The sequence below is a fragment of the Xiphophorus couchianus genome, chromosome 12 (assembly GCF_001444195.1).
Source record: "Xiphophorus couchianus chromosome 12, X_couchianus-1.0, whole genome shotgun sequence".
In the NCBI taxonomy this organism is placed as follows: Eukaryota; Metazoa; Chordata; class Actinopteri; order Cyprinodontiformes; family Poeciliidae; genus Xiphophorus; species Xiphophorus couchianus.
Genome location: NC_040239.1, coordinates 5,755,585 through 5,771,475, shown reverse-complemented (window position 1 = coordinate 5,771,475; position 15,891 = coordinate 5,755,585). Strand labels below are relative to the sequence as shown.

At 36.5% G+C, this 15,891-nt stretch overlaps 2 protein-coding genes across 4 annotated transcripts in view; one reads left to right on the top strand and one right to left on the bottom strand.

The window, feature by feature from the left end:
* ksr2 (kinase suppressor of ras 2) overlaps positions 1-8,129 on the bottom strand; it is a 109,256-nt gene extending 101,127 nt beyond the window's left edge. For all 3 annotated transcript variants that reach the window (XM_028034388.1, XM_028034387.1, XM_028034389.1), the window contains exon 1: positions 7,259-8,129. In XM_028034388.1, the coding sequence (XP_027890189.1) occupies positions 7,259-7,432 (174 nt within the window). In that variant the 5' untranslated portion in view covers positions 7,433-8,129. The remainder of the gene's footprint in view (positions 1-7,258) is intronic.
* A 2,298-nt stretch (positions 8,130-10,427) lies between these two features.
* Positions 10,428-15,847, top strand: rfc5 (replication factor C (activator 1) 5). Its single transcript, XM_028034289.1, has 11 exons — positions 10,428-10,613; positions 11,167-11,231; positions 11,330-11,466; positions 11,588-11,667; positions 11,782-11,855; positions 12,345-12,504; positions 13,070-13,151; positions 13,265-13,394; positions 13,619-13,696; positions 15,312-15,366; positions 15,457-15,847. Exons 1-11 carry the CDS (start codon positions 10,567-10,569, stop codon positions 15,554-15,556), a joined length of 1,008 nt encoding a protein of 335 aa, XP_027890090.1. The 5' UTR covers positions 10,428-10,566; the 3' UTR covers positions 15,557-15,847.
* The last annotated feature ends 44 nt before the right edge of the window (positions 15,848-15,891 follow it).

Here is a 15,891-nt window from a genome sequence, read left to right as displayed (position 1 = left end):
ATGGAAGACATTTCTTCAGTTATGCTTGATGGACAGACATTTAGATAGATGGATCTGTGACTGAAAAAAGAAAAATGCATGGACGGACATATAGACGAATGGATGGATATTTATACAACAATACAAAATTTAGGTAAAAACATGAGGAACAAAGTCTTAAATATGTTATTGCAGAAGACTACAACCAGGAGCATTAATCAGAAGAGGCCCCTGGTAACACAGGAGGAACTGCAGAGATCAATAACTTAAACTCAAGCTGTCAATAAGACAAAAATTATTTGTGAACTCTGCAAATAGAAGAGCGGCCATATGGGAGCCATTTTTCAAAGAAAATCAAAATTGCTGCTTAAGTTTGCCACAAATGATGTTGGAAACACAACAAACATAATCAGAAAATATGGCTCAGATCAGATTAAAATTTATGCAATTTAATCTCTGAATAATTTTTGGTTTATTCTTACTCCTGGAAGATTTAGATTTAAAGTTATCCTTAGTCTAAGAAATAAGTATGTTTTCTATAAAAAAAAAAAAAACACACACACACACACATTCTTAAAACACATTTAAAAAAATACAAAAGGATTTGTAGTAACAGTAGTATGAGCTTAGAAAAAAAATGTCTCTCCACATTCATTAAACGTGACATATTGAAAACAATTTATATCCTTCTTATCAAACTCAAGTTGGGACAAAAAACTTGTTAAATACATACCAGCAACACCAACAAGGCAGTTAAGCAAGTTTTAAATTACACCACAAAAAGACTCAACAACTTAGGCTCCATTTAAAAACTGTACCTCTACATGGGAAATAATCTAAACATGGTCCACTTAAAGATTTGTATGACTAAAAGTGTAGACGCACATTTTTAAAACTTTCAAACTTTAAAACTGGGGGGTTAATTAAAAAAGAACCATTGCAAGCATAAATCACAGCAAAAGACTTTAAGATATGAGGTTATATTAGTGAAAATATAAAGAGGTTGAGAAGTTTAAATATTTTTGCAATGTAAATTAAAATTTTCCTAGATTTTGACAAAATATAAGCATTTTTTTCACCCAAAATTGACCAGATTAATATACATTTTTTTAAATCCCTCATATAGATTATGTTGAAAGAGAAACAATTTTCTACTAAAAGCTGGCAACATTTACTGTTTAACAAAGGGTGCTAAACCACTCTGTCCAACTAACATTAAAATCATATGAACAAAAAATACTTGTGTTCACAGTTCATAAGCAATATTTAAGAGAAAACTTATCTAATGTTTGCAGAATAGTCATAAAAAACAAGATATGAAAAATATGTTATTATGAATAACTAAATTGCTGCTAATTTGATGGTTAATTGTTTATTTAAAAGGTTAGTGTAATATGTTGTTGCACATAAAAATACATAGTATCACTGTGAAATTTTAGGAAAAAGTCATTGCATCCCTTGTGTGTTACACAGTGAGGCCTCGGTTTCTCACACTGTCACTAATAAGGACAATGTAAGCACTGTCTTTCTAATATTAAGTGTTTCAAGATCATGTAAAACTCACTCAGGTGTTCCCATACAGGAATTCTAGCATTAAAAGTTATTGGAAGATGTGTGGTGTAAGAGGAAATATTAAAAACATTTGAAAAAGTTATTTTGTTTTCTATCCAATCCATTCTGATTTCCATGAAATTGCTGCGATACCTGTGTTTTTTTTTCTTTCTTTCACTCCAACATTGTATGCCAACAGGTGTTTTTATTTCTGCATGAAATCACATCTATTTTACATAATTATAAGAAAATTGAGATCATGTGTTAAGTGTCATCCATCTGTCAGACCATAGACAGAGCAAAAGTTCAAACTAATAAATGTACTATAATGTGATAGAAAAACTTTTCTTGCTTGCTAAGAAATGGGCTACAACAACAGTTTAAATGTTGGGGGTGTGCGCTACACTTTTAGTCATACAAAACCGTAAGTGGACCATGTTTAGATTATCTCCCATGAAGAGATAAGTTTTTAAATGGAGCCTAAGTTGTTGAGTCTGTTTGTGGAGTAATTTAAAACTTGCTTAACTGCCTTGTTGGTGTTGCTTGTGTGTAATTAATTTCCAGAAGACTTTTGGAATTACTTTTTACCATACTTTTTAGTTGCATCTCAAAAGTAAGACACAAATAGGTTACTTGTTCTTTTAGTCTTGGTCAGAGAGTACTTTACATGACCCTGTTTGCCTCGAGCAGAATTAACTTTTCATCCCGTTGAGCTACAATGCTCCAACTGTTCCTCCAAGTCTTTGTAAATAAAAATCACCACGGTTCCACTTTGACACAAAACGTTTATCTGAAATTTATGTCTGCCAGGTTTTTGTCCACCTGACGGAACTGAATATGAATGAAGCATTGTTAGTAAATTTGTCTTCTTGATTTCTTTGATTGTGCTAGGATATGAAGAGTTGGTTCTGTGGTCGTAGAAAAATGCCTGACCAGTCTGGAATTTTATCACATGTAGATTTTTGATGTTGAATAATTTGGAAAGTTGCCAGTGTTAGAGGTTTTTACCTTTAGCAGTAGAGCTAAAGCTCTTGAGTTCTAGAGTTCTTCTTATCGTCTTGATAAGAAGAACTGAACTTTATGGACTCAACAATGAACCATAAAAATCATTGTTGATTTTTATGGTTCATTAAAACCATTAAAATCTTTACTCAATCTTTACTCTTATTAAATCCCTATAATTTATTATTGTTTTGTTTTTAAAATAACTTTATTTACATGTTGAGAACAACACTGTTACAAATGTTAATAAAAAGACGTTCCCCATTTTGACATGTTTTTCAGGAGTTGCTTTAAGTAGTTGTTCCTAAATCTTTGAAACGTGGGGGGACTGTAGTCTAAATTTAATAACAAAAGAGCTGCACCAACAAAAGGATGTGACAGTCAAAAATTGTCACTGTGGGTGGAAATTATGTCAGTTTTCTTCCATGATTGACATAAACAGAATCTAAATGTGACCAAAGCGTTTAGTTATTGTAAAATTCCTACAAATTCTATTTCAAATTATTCTGCAACCTGGGTAAATACAGCAATACATCAAGAACAAATTGTGGGTAATTTACACTTTAAGATATCTGTCACCAATTTAAATTTTCTCACACTTAAAAAGACAAAAAAAACATAGAAAGGACATCAGTCATCCTACCTACACACACACATACACACACACAAAGAAAACATAAATGGGGTTCTCTACATATGAAATAAAACTGAAAAGAAAAATCAAATATGAGGTCAGAAACTGTCCTCAATTCTGAGAAACAACCAGCTGGCAAAATGAATTCAGCAATTAATTTTGCTGAATGATTTGCTAATCTAACATATCTAACATCACTTGTGGTTTATAAGCTAAAATACTGTATATGTACAGCTGGAACTTGAAATTAATTATTTTACAGTGCTGAATAATTCTTTAGAACACAGTTTATGATTTGTATCTCATGCCAAAAACACAGAGCTAAAGATAAAACTTCTATCTTCCAATTTACAGCCAATCTAAAGGACTATTTCAAAAGTCTTTCTCAAGAAATCTGGGAGGCATTCAATCATCTCTCATTTAAAATCTAAATGGTTCAAATTTAAAACAGATAATAAAGTTATCTAGTTCATTTGTGCTCTTTACTTTTTTATTTTTTTTGCATTAAGGCCACCTGAGGTACATGGTGTTCTGCTTCAAAAATAACTGCATCCCTAAATCAAACCTGGTATGGATTATGCTACATTAATTACAACCTGTACAAAACATCAGCTTCGACTGGTTTTAACGCCACTTTAGTTAAGAAGATGTTCTCAAGCCAATCTATTGTAGGACTTTCTGCTGAACCACACTGAGTAATCAAGCATAAAAGGTCAAATGCATGACCAAATTTCAAGTCTTCCAAATGTGTTTTTGAACCAAATGCTCCACATTCAAAGTTGTTTAACTTGAAAAATGTGTTAGTATTGTAGCATAACTTTAAAGAAGAATTGAAATTATTATTACTGCAACAAGTTTTGAATAACTTTCCAAAACATTACTGTATTTAGCAAACCCATCAACAACACTTGAAATGAACAGATTACATCTAAAGTAATTAATAAATCATAAATGTTTTGGAAATACTTAAAGCTAACAAATAACTGTCTTTCATCAATGCCCTTTGCAGCCAGCAGAAATGTATGTCATATTAACACGAGGCAGGTAGCCTATGTCTCTGTATTGGAGCAAATAGCTTCCTATTGAATCTCTTCACTTCTAAAACTTCACATGTAACTTATACCCACACATTCTGCCTTTTTGTGTATTTTAATAAAAACTTCTGAAACTTTTCTTGCAATAGTTAAAAAAAGTATTTTAAAACCTAATTTAGAACTGTCCAGAGACCACCCATGCCTCTCACCCAAAAAGCACTAGAGATAGGCTACAAAGAGAAGCAGCATGGATTGATGGATGAGTACTATGTAAAATATAAAAACAAAAAAATAAGAAAAAAAAAAGAGACTGTACGGGCAGATTTTACGACATAAGAAAAAAACCTGTTATTAAAAGTACTCATATTGAAAGAAATATGCAATTGAGTATGACACAACAACTTATAAAATGTACATAAATGCTTGCTTATTTGTGCCTAAAATCAACAACGTTCTATTTACAAGAATATGGAATAGCTGGGCAAATAATAGAAGGCTGTGATGGTTATAAAGTCCACAAATTAAGCTTTGTGAAATGCTTATCATTTGTCAGAATCCAATTTGCTGCATACACCAATAAATGTCAGTCTAAGATACAGCAGATTAAGAAGTCTTTAGCAAAAAAAAAACAGATATAGACAAGCTATGTCATCTCATGGCAAAATCAAGTATTTCCTACTAGGTCATACCTCCAAAATTAGTGATTTAAAAAAAATAAAATTAAATAAAAAACAATTGGTGCTACCCAGTAATCCCTATGAAAGAAATATAACTGAGGAAATTGATTAATTTACACTTTACATTTTTAAGTGGATCTGATGGTTTACAAACTTTGATTTTCAGTTTCTATGAGATAGAAATATGATTATATTATGCATAGTTTCCTTTAGCTGCTCTCCAAAAGGAGAAACACAAGAGAACATGCATTCAAGTAAGACAGACTAGCTGAGCATTAATCAGTCTGTCTGACATATTTTTCTGAAATATGTCAGGAAATTGCTACAAGCAAGCAAGCTACTCAGCTAAATTTGAAAATATATACATTAATAGCAATAATCCAAAGGTTTAAAACATTTTTAACTGTGACATGCAAGGACCAAAGTTTATCTTGCCATAACATACAGTGAATATGATGGAGAATTAGATTTTTAAAAATTCCAAAATGCAGTTATTTAGTAGCTGAAACGTGTTGCACATCGGGGTCACCAAGTCTTAATAAAGCCATTAGACACCACATATCTGTCAACCAGTTATTTGAGGGGGGGGAGCCCTTTCTGTCCTACCATTACAAGCATAAATTTTAACTTGAGCCATGTTCTTTGGATAGCAGAAGCAAAGATAAGCTTGAGCTTTTCTTCAGTAAATACTGAGATAAGTAAGTCTGGTGTAAAATAAATGATGAATTTCTGGAAAAACACCTCATGCCCACTGTTCAGTACAGTGGAGAAGCTATGATGCTGCGGGCCTGTTTCACTAGAGATCGTCTTATTGTTTCAAATAATTCTTGCTATTTGAAAGAGTTAAAAAAAAAAGTCTCTCAAATAGCAGGAAACTTTACATTACAATACATTCTGCTGTTTGCCAGAAAGCCCTAAAATGCCTCATCATAAGATCTTTCACAATACTTGTGGCCAAATTAACACAGAAATGCATCACCAGACACAAAATTAAATTTCCATATGGTCGTCTCAGTCCCCAGGTCTAAATTTAACAGAAATCCACTAGCCTGATATGAAATATTATAGGAGACTGTTATTGTCTTAAAACAGTTGAATAAAGTGTGACTTTAAATCTGTTTTACATGGGCTGTAAATAAATGTGTTTGCTGTTATATCAATAATAACTACATATTTAAATTAATTTGGAAAGTCATCCAGAGTCCATGAAATTTTCTCAAGTTTGATCTTTTCTTTTTGTTGTAGCACAGACAGGTCAATCAATAGCATCTTTAAGAAAATATTTCAAAACGATCTGTGAGGGAGGTAAATAATGCTTAAATCCGACACCCATACTGCTTTGCCAAACACTCTGGGAACACACTGAACATTTATCTTCACACTGTAGCCTGCCTGCTAAGTGCTGGCAGCACTCACTTAACAATAGTTCTCTTTTGTCTTGGAAAGTATTCCTCTTCCATCACTTCTATACTTAACAACTCAGACATTACGCATCTCAATATGTTTGAGATGCATCCGGGCAAATATCCCTGTGGGGATCAATGTGTAGCACTCACAGGTGACTTTATGGTTGGCTATTTTTAGTGCCATATCTCAATTATAATCCAACTGGGACTGAGTGTGTTTTGATGAAACACACAGATTCTCGGTGCTGACTTCATGAACACCTCATTGCACTTAATAGTGTTTGTTTTAATCTCTTGAGACATCACCCAGAAACATTCTCACAGGTCCTTAATGCTGTGCGAACCGCGGTGCTCCATGGTGAGTTTCCCACTCACCTTATCGCACTTTATGGCATGCTTTTTAACGTCCTTGCCATCACCGGCTGCTTTAAATGGTCTCAAACAAAAAAAACGTCGAGGTATTATGGGTATTACGTAACGCAATTTACGGAATACCCCACGGGCCAATTAAGGGATAACGATATTTTGTAACAAAGTCAGTAATCTGCCAGCCTTGCATAACGCCGGGGTCTGGATGCGCCGTGATACAGCAGATGCGCAGGCTGGCGTGCTGGTAATGGATTGTAAACACGGGCAGCCTATAGGCCTCGGCTGCCTTGCTTCAGATATTATTCTGATGGAGGAGAGCCACCTTCTCTCCCCGCCACCTGCAGAATGCGCAAGTCTCTAACAGCCCACTGCAGCCCCGTGGCCTCTTGATTTACTGCACCACACAAAAACAGATAGCAAAGAGGGCTTTGGCAGCATTCTTTGCATATTAATGCAGTGACAGCACAATGCCATGTTGCCCCGCTGGAGAAAGAAAGAAGGGGGGAAAAGCACATATAAATATGCAGAGTGGCCTAGAAAGAGCACGGTGACAGCCCTCGGTGTATTGATGGAGATGGAGGTACACTGAGGGGAAACGGTGCTTACCTCCAGCGTTCGGATCTCTTTTTGTGTCAAGTCGTTGGATGTGGCACATTTGGTCCGTAAACCCTCCAAACTGGAAATGCTTATGTCTATCATGTTTTGCACCAACTCGCACTGCTGCAAGGCTTTCTGCAAACTCAGATGCTGCTCCTCGCTTTTTGTCATCTCCTCGTTCATAGTTTAGCGGCCGATGGATGTTATTTTTTCTCTCTCTCTTTTTGCACTTATAAAATAAGCAAAAAAGTAAAATAGGAGGAGGAAAAAAAAGAAGAAGAATTTAGAAAAGAAATGTGGAGGAGCCCATGGAGCAGAGCAACCTGCAGAACGCAATGAAACGAGATGCTGCAGGTTTTTATTTGAGCCGCGAGAGAGTCGACTCCATTGTAACAGTCCTCGTAGTTTCCTGCTGGATCATCAAGGTGTCTCTGGATGGATGCTTAGAACAAGCACGATGTACAGACACCGACCGGGGCTACTCGGCTGGACGCAGCATCCATCGGGTGCCCCCTTCCTTTCAAATGGTTGTTAGAGAGAAGAAGAAAAAAAGAAAAAAAAAGAAGATGCTGTTCAGCGCATCACAAGCAGACGGATCGGGAGGAAAAGCCTGGTTGTTGGTTTAAAGGTGCTGGTGTGTGGACTGGATGTAGGTACTCCCTGTCTCCCGTGGCAGCAGCTGCATCCCGGTTCGTTCCCACCACACCGACATGTTTCCTGTCAATCAAACCCACAGCAACAGCATCGCAGCGCCCAGGCACAGCCGTGAGGGGCCGCTCTCGCGAGAGAAAGTGCAGCAGAAGACCTCAGTCTGCAGGACTGGACGTAAAACTGGGTTATTTTCTAAACTTCTGATCAAAAATACGCTTAAAATGCCCGAAAGAATACTTGATAACGAGATTTGTTTTTCATTTATTTATTTATTTATTTGTTGTTTGTTCGTTTATTTGTTTGTTTATTTTATAGAATAATTTGTTTCTGTGAAATAAATATTAATAAATAAAACAGGGAATTAGTTTACTTCAGTATTTAAAATATGGTAAGCAAAACTTTAATTATATCCATACACAGACTGATATGTTTAATGCAGTTATTTAAGCTTAATTCAAATATATCTTACAGTTGTTGAAAATCCAAAAATCTGAGTAACAGACACATTAAACCAAAATAAAACTAAAACAGAATTATTGTCCTACAAAGTAACATGCCATCATTGGACAGTAGTATTCATCTGTATAGTCATGGCCAAAAGTATTGAGTATGACACAAATATTATATTTTCACATGATCTGCTGCCCTCTGGTTTTCATGTGTGTATGTCAGATGTTGTCATCACATTCAGAAATACAATTGCAATCATATTATGAGTAACAAAAGCTTTTAATGACAGTTAGAATGAGTTAATGCAGCAAGTCAATATTTGCAGTGTTGACCCCTCTTCTTCAGGACCTCTGCAATTCTCCCTGGCATGCTCTCAATCAATTTCTGGACCAAATCCTGACTGATAGGAGTCCATTCTTGCACAATCAATGCTTGCATTTTGTCAGAATTCCTAGGTTTTTGTTTGTCCACCCGTCTCTTGATGATTGACCACAAGTTTTCAATGGGATTAAGATCAGGGGAGTTTCCAGGCCATGGACCCAAAATCTCTATGTTTTGTTCCCTGAGCCAGTTAGATATCACCTTTCCTTTATGGCAAGGTGCTCCATCATGCTGGAAAAGGCATTGTTCATCACCAAACTGCTCTTGGACGGTTGGGAGAAGTTGCTCTCGGAGGACATTCTGGTACCATTCTTTATTCATGGCTGTGTTTTTAGGTAAGACTGTGAGAGAGCCGACTCCCTTGGCTGAGAAGCAACCCCACACATGAATGGTTTCAGGATGCTTTACAGTTGGCATGAGACAAGACTGGTGGTAGCGCTCACCTTGTCTTCTCTGAACAAGCTGTTTTCCAGATGTCCCAAACAATCGGAAAGGGGATTCATCAGAGAAAATGACTTTACCCCAGTCCTCAGCAGTCCACTCCCTGTACCTTTTGCAGAATATCAGTCTGTCCCTGATGTTTTTTCTGGAGAGAAGTGGTTTCTTTGCTGCCCTCCTTGAGACCAGGCCTTGCTCCAAGAGTCTCCGCCTCACAGTGCGTGCAGATGCACTCACACCTGCCTGCTGCCATTCCTGAGCAAGCTCTGCACTGCTGGTAGCCCGATCCCGCAGCTGAAACACTTTTAAGAGACGGTCCTGGCGCTTGCTGGTCTTTCTTGGGCGCCCTGGAGCCTTTTTGGCAACAATGGAACCTCTCTCCTTGAAGTTCTTGATGATGCGATAGATTGTTGACTGAGGTGCAATCTTTCTAGCTGCGATTTTCTTTCCTGTTAGGCCATTTTTGTGCAGTGCAATGATGACTGCACGTGTTTCTTTCGAGATAACCATGGTTCACAGAAGAGAAACAATGATGCCAAGCCTCTTTTTAAAGTGTCCAGTGGTGTCATTCTTACTTAATCATGACAGATTGATCTCCAGCCCTGTCCTCATCACCACCCACACCTGTGTTAATGGAGCAATCACTGAAACAATGTTAGCTGGTCCTTTTAAGGCAGGGCTGCAATGAAGTTGAAATGTGTTTTGGGGGATAAAGTTAATTTTCTAGGCAAATATTGACTTTGCAATTAATTGCTGTTACGCTGATCACTCTTTATAACATTCTGGAGTATATGCAAATTGCCGTTATAAAAACTGAAGCAATAGACTTTGTAAATATTAACATTTGAATCATTCTCAAAACATTTGGCCATGACTGTACGCATCTGTGAGACTACAACCATCACTACTATCAGCAAACTCAGTGAGTCATTAAAACTCAGTTGTTGTTTGTAACAGACTATCTGCTTCTTGTAAATAATGTGCTATTGCTTTTATGCACATATTTTATATTTTTCTTTCTTTAAATTTCTATAATCACCTGAACGTTTATTTTAATTTTAGCATTCTACTTTAGTAACTGTTCAACATTATTTTTTCATATTTTGTAAATTTGCCCTTACTGTACAGCCCCTAATTCTAAGTTTTATTTATTTATTATTTTTGTGTGAATATCAATTCTCCCTTACATTTTTTTTTACAGCGTACAGCGTGCAACCGTTGTCCCGCCCAATTGAGACCAAAATGCGTCACCCGATTGGTTGTACGGCATGACGTTTTGACGCCAGTTTCTTTGCTGAGCGCAGCAAACATAGCCATCGTCAAAGTAAAACGTATCCAAAAAACTCCGAAAGAGGGCACATTTGATCTAGTTTCCTTTTTAACTGTTACCAAAATACATGGCGTCAACAAGCAAAGGGCAGTTACAGACCAGAAACCTACCATGGTGAGCTTAAAGTCTATGTTTGTTGGCAGTTACGGCTAGGTTTATTAGCGTTAGCTAGCTGACACCAACAGTGTGTTTTCACGGTAGCTCCTTACTTCATCAAATTATGTTATGTCTTCACTGTTCAAAGACTGTGTGTGTTTTTTTAGATATTAGGGTAACAGCTGGATGTTAAAAGAACTACTATGCTAGAATGCGGTGTAAATATGTATACGTACATATATCGAAGCACATAAAGCTTTACCTGGGTTTTAGGTACAGGTTGACACATTGTACAAAAGTTTTGCTTCGAACTTGAGGAAAAGGAAGAAACGTCAGACAGGTCTGCAGAAGTATGGAATTGAATTTATATACCATCAAGGTATGATTAGTTATGTTCACAGTTCTGTGTTTGGCTTAAATAGACAATTTGTCTCAGCTTACTGTTACAGTTTTCTAGTTTATTGTTGCAATCAGTGCCTCAAGTTTTCCAAACATTTCCAGATTGAAGTTGTCGTAGAAGCTTACAATTAATAAATACTAATTGGAGTTTTGTATCCGTTTTCCATTCCAGGGTTGAAAAATACAGACCTCAGACACTGGATGATTTAATTTCACACAAAGACATTCTGAGCACCAGTGAGTATTAGCGCTCCACTACAGTAAGAACCAATGAATAACTGTCCGTATTAAACTGATAACCCTGTTTGTGTTGTTTGCTTCTTCCTTGTCTTTAGTCCAGAGGTTCATCAGCGAGGACAAACTTCCCCACCTGCTGTTCTACGGCCCTCCTGGAACAGGAAAGACCTCCACCATCCTCGCCTGCGCAAGGCAGCTCTACAAGGACAAAGAGTTTAACTCCATGGTGTTGGAGGTGCCGTTAAAATCCCTGTTACTAGATTTTATTTTATTGCAGTTTGAAGGTTTCTTTTATTGCAGTGAGACCTTGTTTCTCTTTAGGTTTATGTTCTAATTGGACTCATTATGTTTTGCAGCTAAATGCATCCGACGACAGAGGGATTGACGTAGTCCGAGGTCCTATTCTGAGTTTCGCCAGCACTAGGACTATTTTCAAGTAAGCAACACACCCTACTTCAAAAAGCAAAAGCTCTGATTTGGTTCATTTCCTGAATGACTGCAAATGGTATTGCAAGCTTCTTCCCGTTTATGCATCCCTCTTATCTTCCAGAAAGGGCTTCAAGTTGGTGATACTGGATGAGGCCGATGCCATGACCCAGGATGCCCAGAATGCATTGCGACGAGGTGAGCCATCTGTTCTCCCAGGCATCGCCTACTGTGAATTTACACGGCTCACTGAACACACACACAATTTGGCTGCTTGTGAATAAATGTATTTGCTCTGCTAACCTGGTGTTGCTTCTCAATAGTGACACATTGGACAGATTTAATGCGCTAATTTGGGTTAAAGTTTAAAAGTTTTATTTTGGAAGCATTTGTTTACTCCAAAACTTTGCAGTTGTATTATACTTTGATGTCGGATGTTAAAGAAATTTTACGCAACTTGTGTCTGATTTTGACTGATCTGCTTGTCAAAATGTGTCATGTTGAGAAAGTTTTAATTATTTTTTAATCAAGTGCAGTTTCTGATTAAAAGGCTGACATTATATGACTTTGAAAATGTTGGGATGTTAATGATAAAAATTTTTTCCTCAGGTTTTTACATGTTCTTCTTTTATTGGTTATGTTGATGTTTGCTTCCTCTTTTCTTATTGCTCTCTCCGTTTGTCTCAGTCATTGAGAAGTTCACAGAAAACACTCGATTCTGCCTGATCTGCAACTACCTGTCCAAGATCATCCCAGCCCTGCAGTCTCGCTGCACCAGGTTCCGCTTCGGCCCGCTGTCTCCGGACCAGATGATGCCTCGACTGGAGCACGTTATCCAGAAGGAAAAGTAAGAAAACTTCTTGATTTTTGTGTCGCTGTTTCATTAGTTGCGTCTACATTTATGAGAACCTAACTGATTAAAATACGTAAGAAGATTGACCAAGAACAACTATTATTGAATGCTTTTGTTCTACCAGTTTGATATTCTTAGTAGTCATTTAAGTCGCTTTGTGACATAAAATAATTGACCAATTATTATTCTTAAACACATCCTCCTGGATTTTATTCATTTTAACTGTTTATCTTTATAGGAAATATTGAAGCTCATTCTACTTTATAATTATTTATCATTGATAAATTACTTTTTGCGATAGGTTTAACTGCAGTTATCAGAAATAGTAATAGCGTTTCTCCGGTCCAATGAATGTGTAACTGAGTAGGATGATATTTTTTTATGTACATATTGTGTGTGCGTGTATTGAACACTAAAAAGACAACAGACTATTTACAATACGGCACATCAGTGCAGAGCAGAAACACAGACATGCAGTAATCGCATTGCAGGATGAAAATTCAGTTGCCCTATTAACCATTATTTGTTCCAACCCGAATTTAAATTTTTTGTTCATCAGCATTGACGTCACTCCAGATGGAAAGAAGGCCATAGTCACTCTGTCGACAGGTGATATGAGAAGATCACTCAACATCCTGCAGGTACGGCTTGAAGCTAATAACTGCTGCTGTCAGTCGACTTTAAACTGAACTGTGGATTGTATCGGGTGGAGAGCAACCTGAGCTGACTGCGCTCTGCCTGTCTGTGGTTTCAGAGTACCAGCATGGCATATGGGAAGGTCACAGAGCACACGGTCTACACCTGCACCGGCCATCCTCTCCGCTCTGACATAGCCAACATCCTCGACTGGTGCCTCAACAAAGACTTCACTTCAGCTTACAAACGTATCCTTCCCTTTCACTTTCTATTATTGTGCAGATAATTCAGTAGCTTTAAGTAAGGATCACTTTGAAAAAAAGTTATATACATATGCCAGTTAGAATCTATAATTTTAGATGTACTTTTTTTTAAACATTACTTTTAGGTTTTGGAAGATTTCTTTTTAAATCTTAAAATAAATTTTTTCTCAGTAGCTTGTGCTTTACCAGTTCTTTAACACTTTTTAAAGAGGTTCTTGAGCTGAAGACTTTGAAGGGTTTGGCTCTGCATGATATTCTGTCTGAGGTGCATCTGCTTGTCCACAGAGGTAAGTTGTCTGGATCTGCACATTTCCTATTGCTGTCTAAGCAAAAATGAATCCTATGATCTAATCATGATCTATTTATCAATTTGTTCAATGTTCTGTGGGCAATAAAACAACAGTTTTTACAAAACACTTTAAAATACCACTTGAAAGTACAAGAAAACTGTTTTCTTCACATGTATTCTCAAAGACATCTTGGACACAACTTGGCTATTCCAAAAGCACAATAAAAACATGGTTCAAAGTGGATAAAGCTGCGAAATGAGACTTGAGATTTAAAGAAAATATACCTTGTTTTTTTAAAACTTCAGTAGAATCAGTTTCTGAAATACCAACTGACATCATCAACCAAGACATATACAGCTTCTTTCCCTGTTCTGATGCTCAGGTTACAGCATCTAGACATGTATTCATGTCTAGATGCTTACAGTTTAGCCAAAAATTTGGCATAAAGTAGTATTTTATACTGTTTACACACTGTGCATTAAAAAATATTTAAAGTTTTTTTGGGGGAAATGATCTTTTTATCAAAGGTCTCAACCCAATCTGTCTGAGCCGCAAATGGAGTGCAGGCATGTGCTTTGCCAGCAGAGGTCGCTGTAGCTAAAGCTTTGAGAAATGAACCCATTTTTGAAACAATTGGCTCAAGTGGTTTGGTGGCTCCCTTGAAGCTTGATTTGCCCATTAATAATCCTACAAAGTATGATTGCCTGCTAGCTCTAGAAACAAATTATTTTTATCAAACCCGCCAATTGATCCAGACAATATGTCCAGAACCATGTTTATAGCTACAAAAAGTTGCTTTGTATGGCACACTTTACCAAATATTAGTAGGGGTGTATGGTTGTATTTATCCATACACAGATTCACCAGATTCTTTATATTAAAAGCCATTACAGTTGAATTTTGTATAATCTGTCCACTGTGGAAGTTAAGTGTCTCTAATACATCATTAAAAGCCAGAAATGAATAACATTCACAGCCATGATAAGCGTATGTAATGTGGCTGAAGGGCGTCATAAGTTAACACATTATTTTATCATTGTGAGGCTTCTGAACGAGGGCTGAAACCATTAATCAGATTGATTATTGAAATAATTGTCAAATAATTTAGATATCGATTGTTAAATTGAATATATGGACTCAGTTAAAGGCTGTTTACTAAAACATAATCGGAGCAGTAATTAAACCAAACTGTACCAAAGATGTTAATTTTGCCATTAAGATATAAAAAAACCTTAATGTGTAAATAATCCATTCTAACCAGAAGTCCTCAGCTTTCAGCTTTACCCTCGTTGAAATTCTGTAAAATTACTGTTTTGTTTTAGCTGCAGATGCATCCTTAGCTACAAATGATCAACTGTTTGCCAGAGAAATGTAATGTTATTTTATTTTAGGCAACAATATGTTTATTTTCTTATTTTAAAACGAGTTTAGTTATTTATGTCTTTTAGTGTTTTCCTCATATTGCATAAAAAGGCTTAAATTTTTTTAAATGATTAAATCAGTATTTGTTTGTTGCAGCCCTAATGTAAACCACTAAATATGTTTTGCATGACATTATTTGGCATGTTTACTCAAAGCTTTTCTAAGGTGGTTTTTATTTTATTTATTCAAGTGGACTTTCCTCCGGCCATACGGATGGGCCTGCTTATCAAATTAGCCGACATAGAGTGAGTACGATTACATTATCTAATAACAATTGCATAAATATGTATTGATAAATACTACTTTTGTACCCTGTAATGTGGCATCTTTTTCAGATACCGGCTAGCGGCAGGAACCAATGAAAAGATCCAGCTGAGCTCCATGGTTGCAGCCTTCCAGGCCGTCAGAGACATGGTGGTCAGTGAAGCCTCTTAGAGTTAATCTAGAGGAAAACTGGGCCAATCACAGCTCTAATAAAAAACTGGCAAGTAGACAACATAGCTGCTTCCCAAGCAGATATTTTGTGCCCAACTTTAAACCACAAACCTGCAACTTATTGACTTTTCTTGTTCAGAGTAACAAACTGAGAAGTGAGGCTATAATGTGCCCCATGATGAAATGCTGGTCAATATTAGCAAATATTCCACCCATCCCCGTTTCAGAAAACAATTCTTGGATAAATGTAAATGTTTTTTTTCATCTGTTTAATAAAACTTTATTCTTTAATTGGGGTTACTTCATATTAACAATTAACATGTGCAAATTAAGCA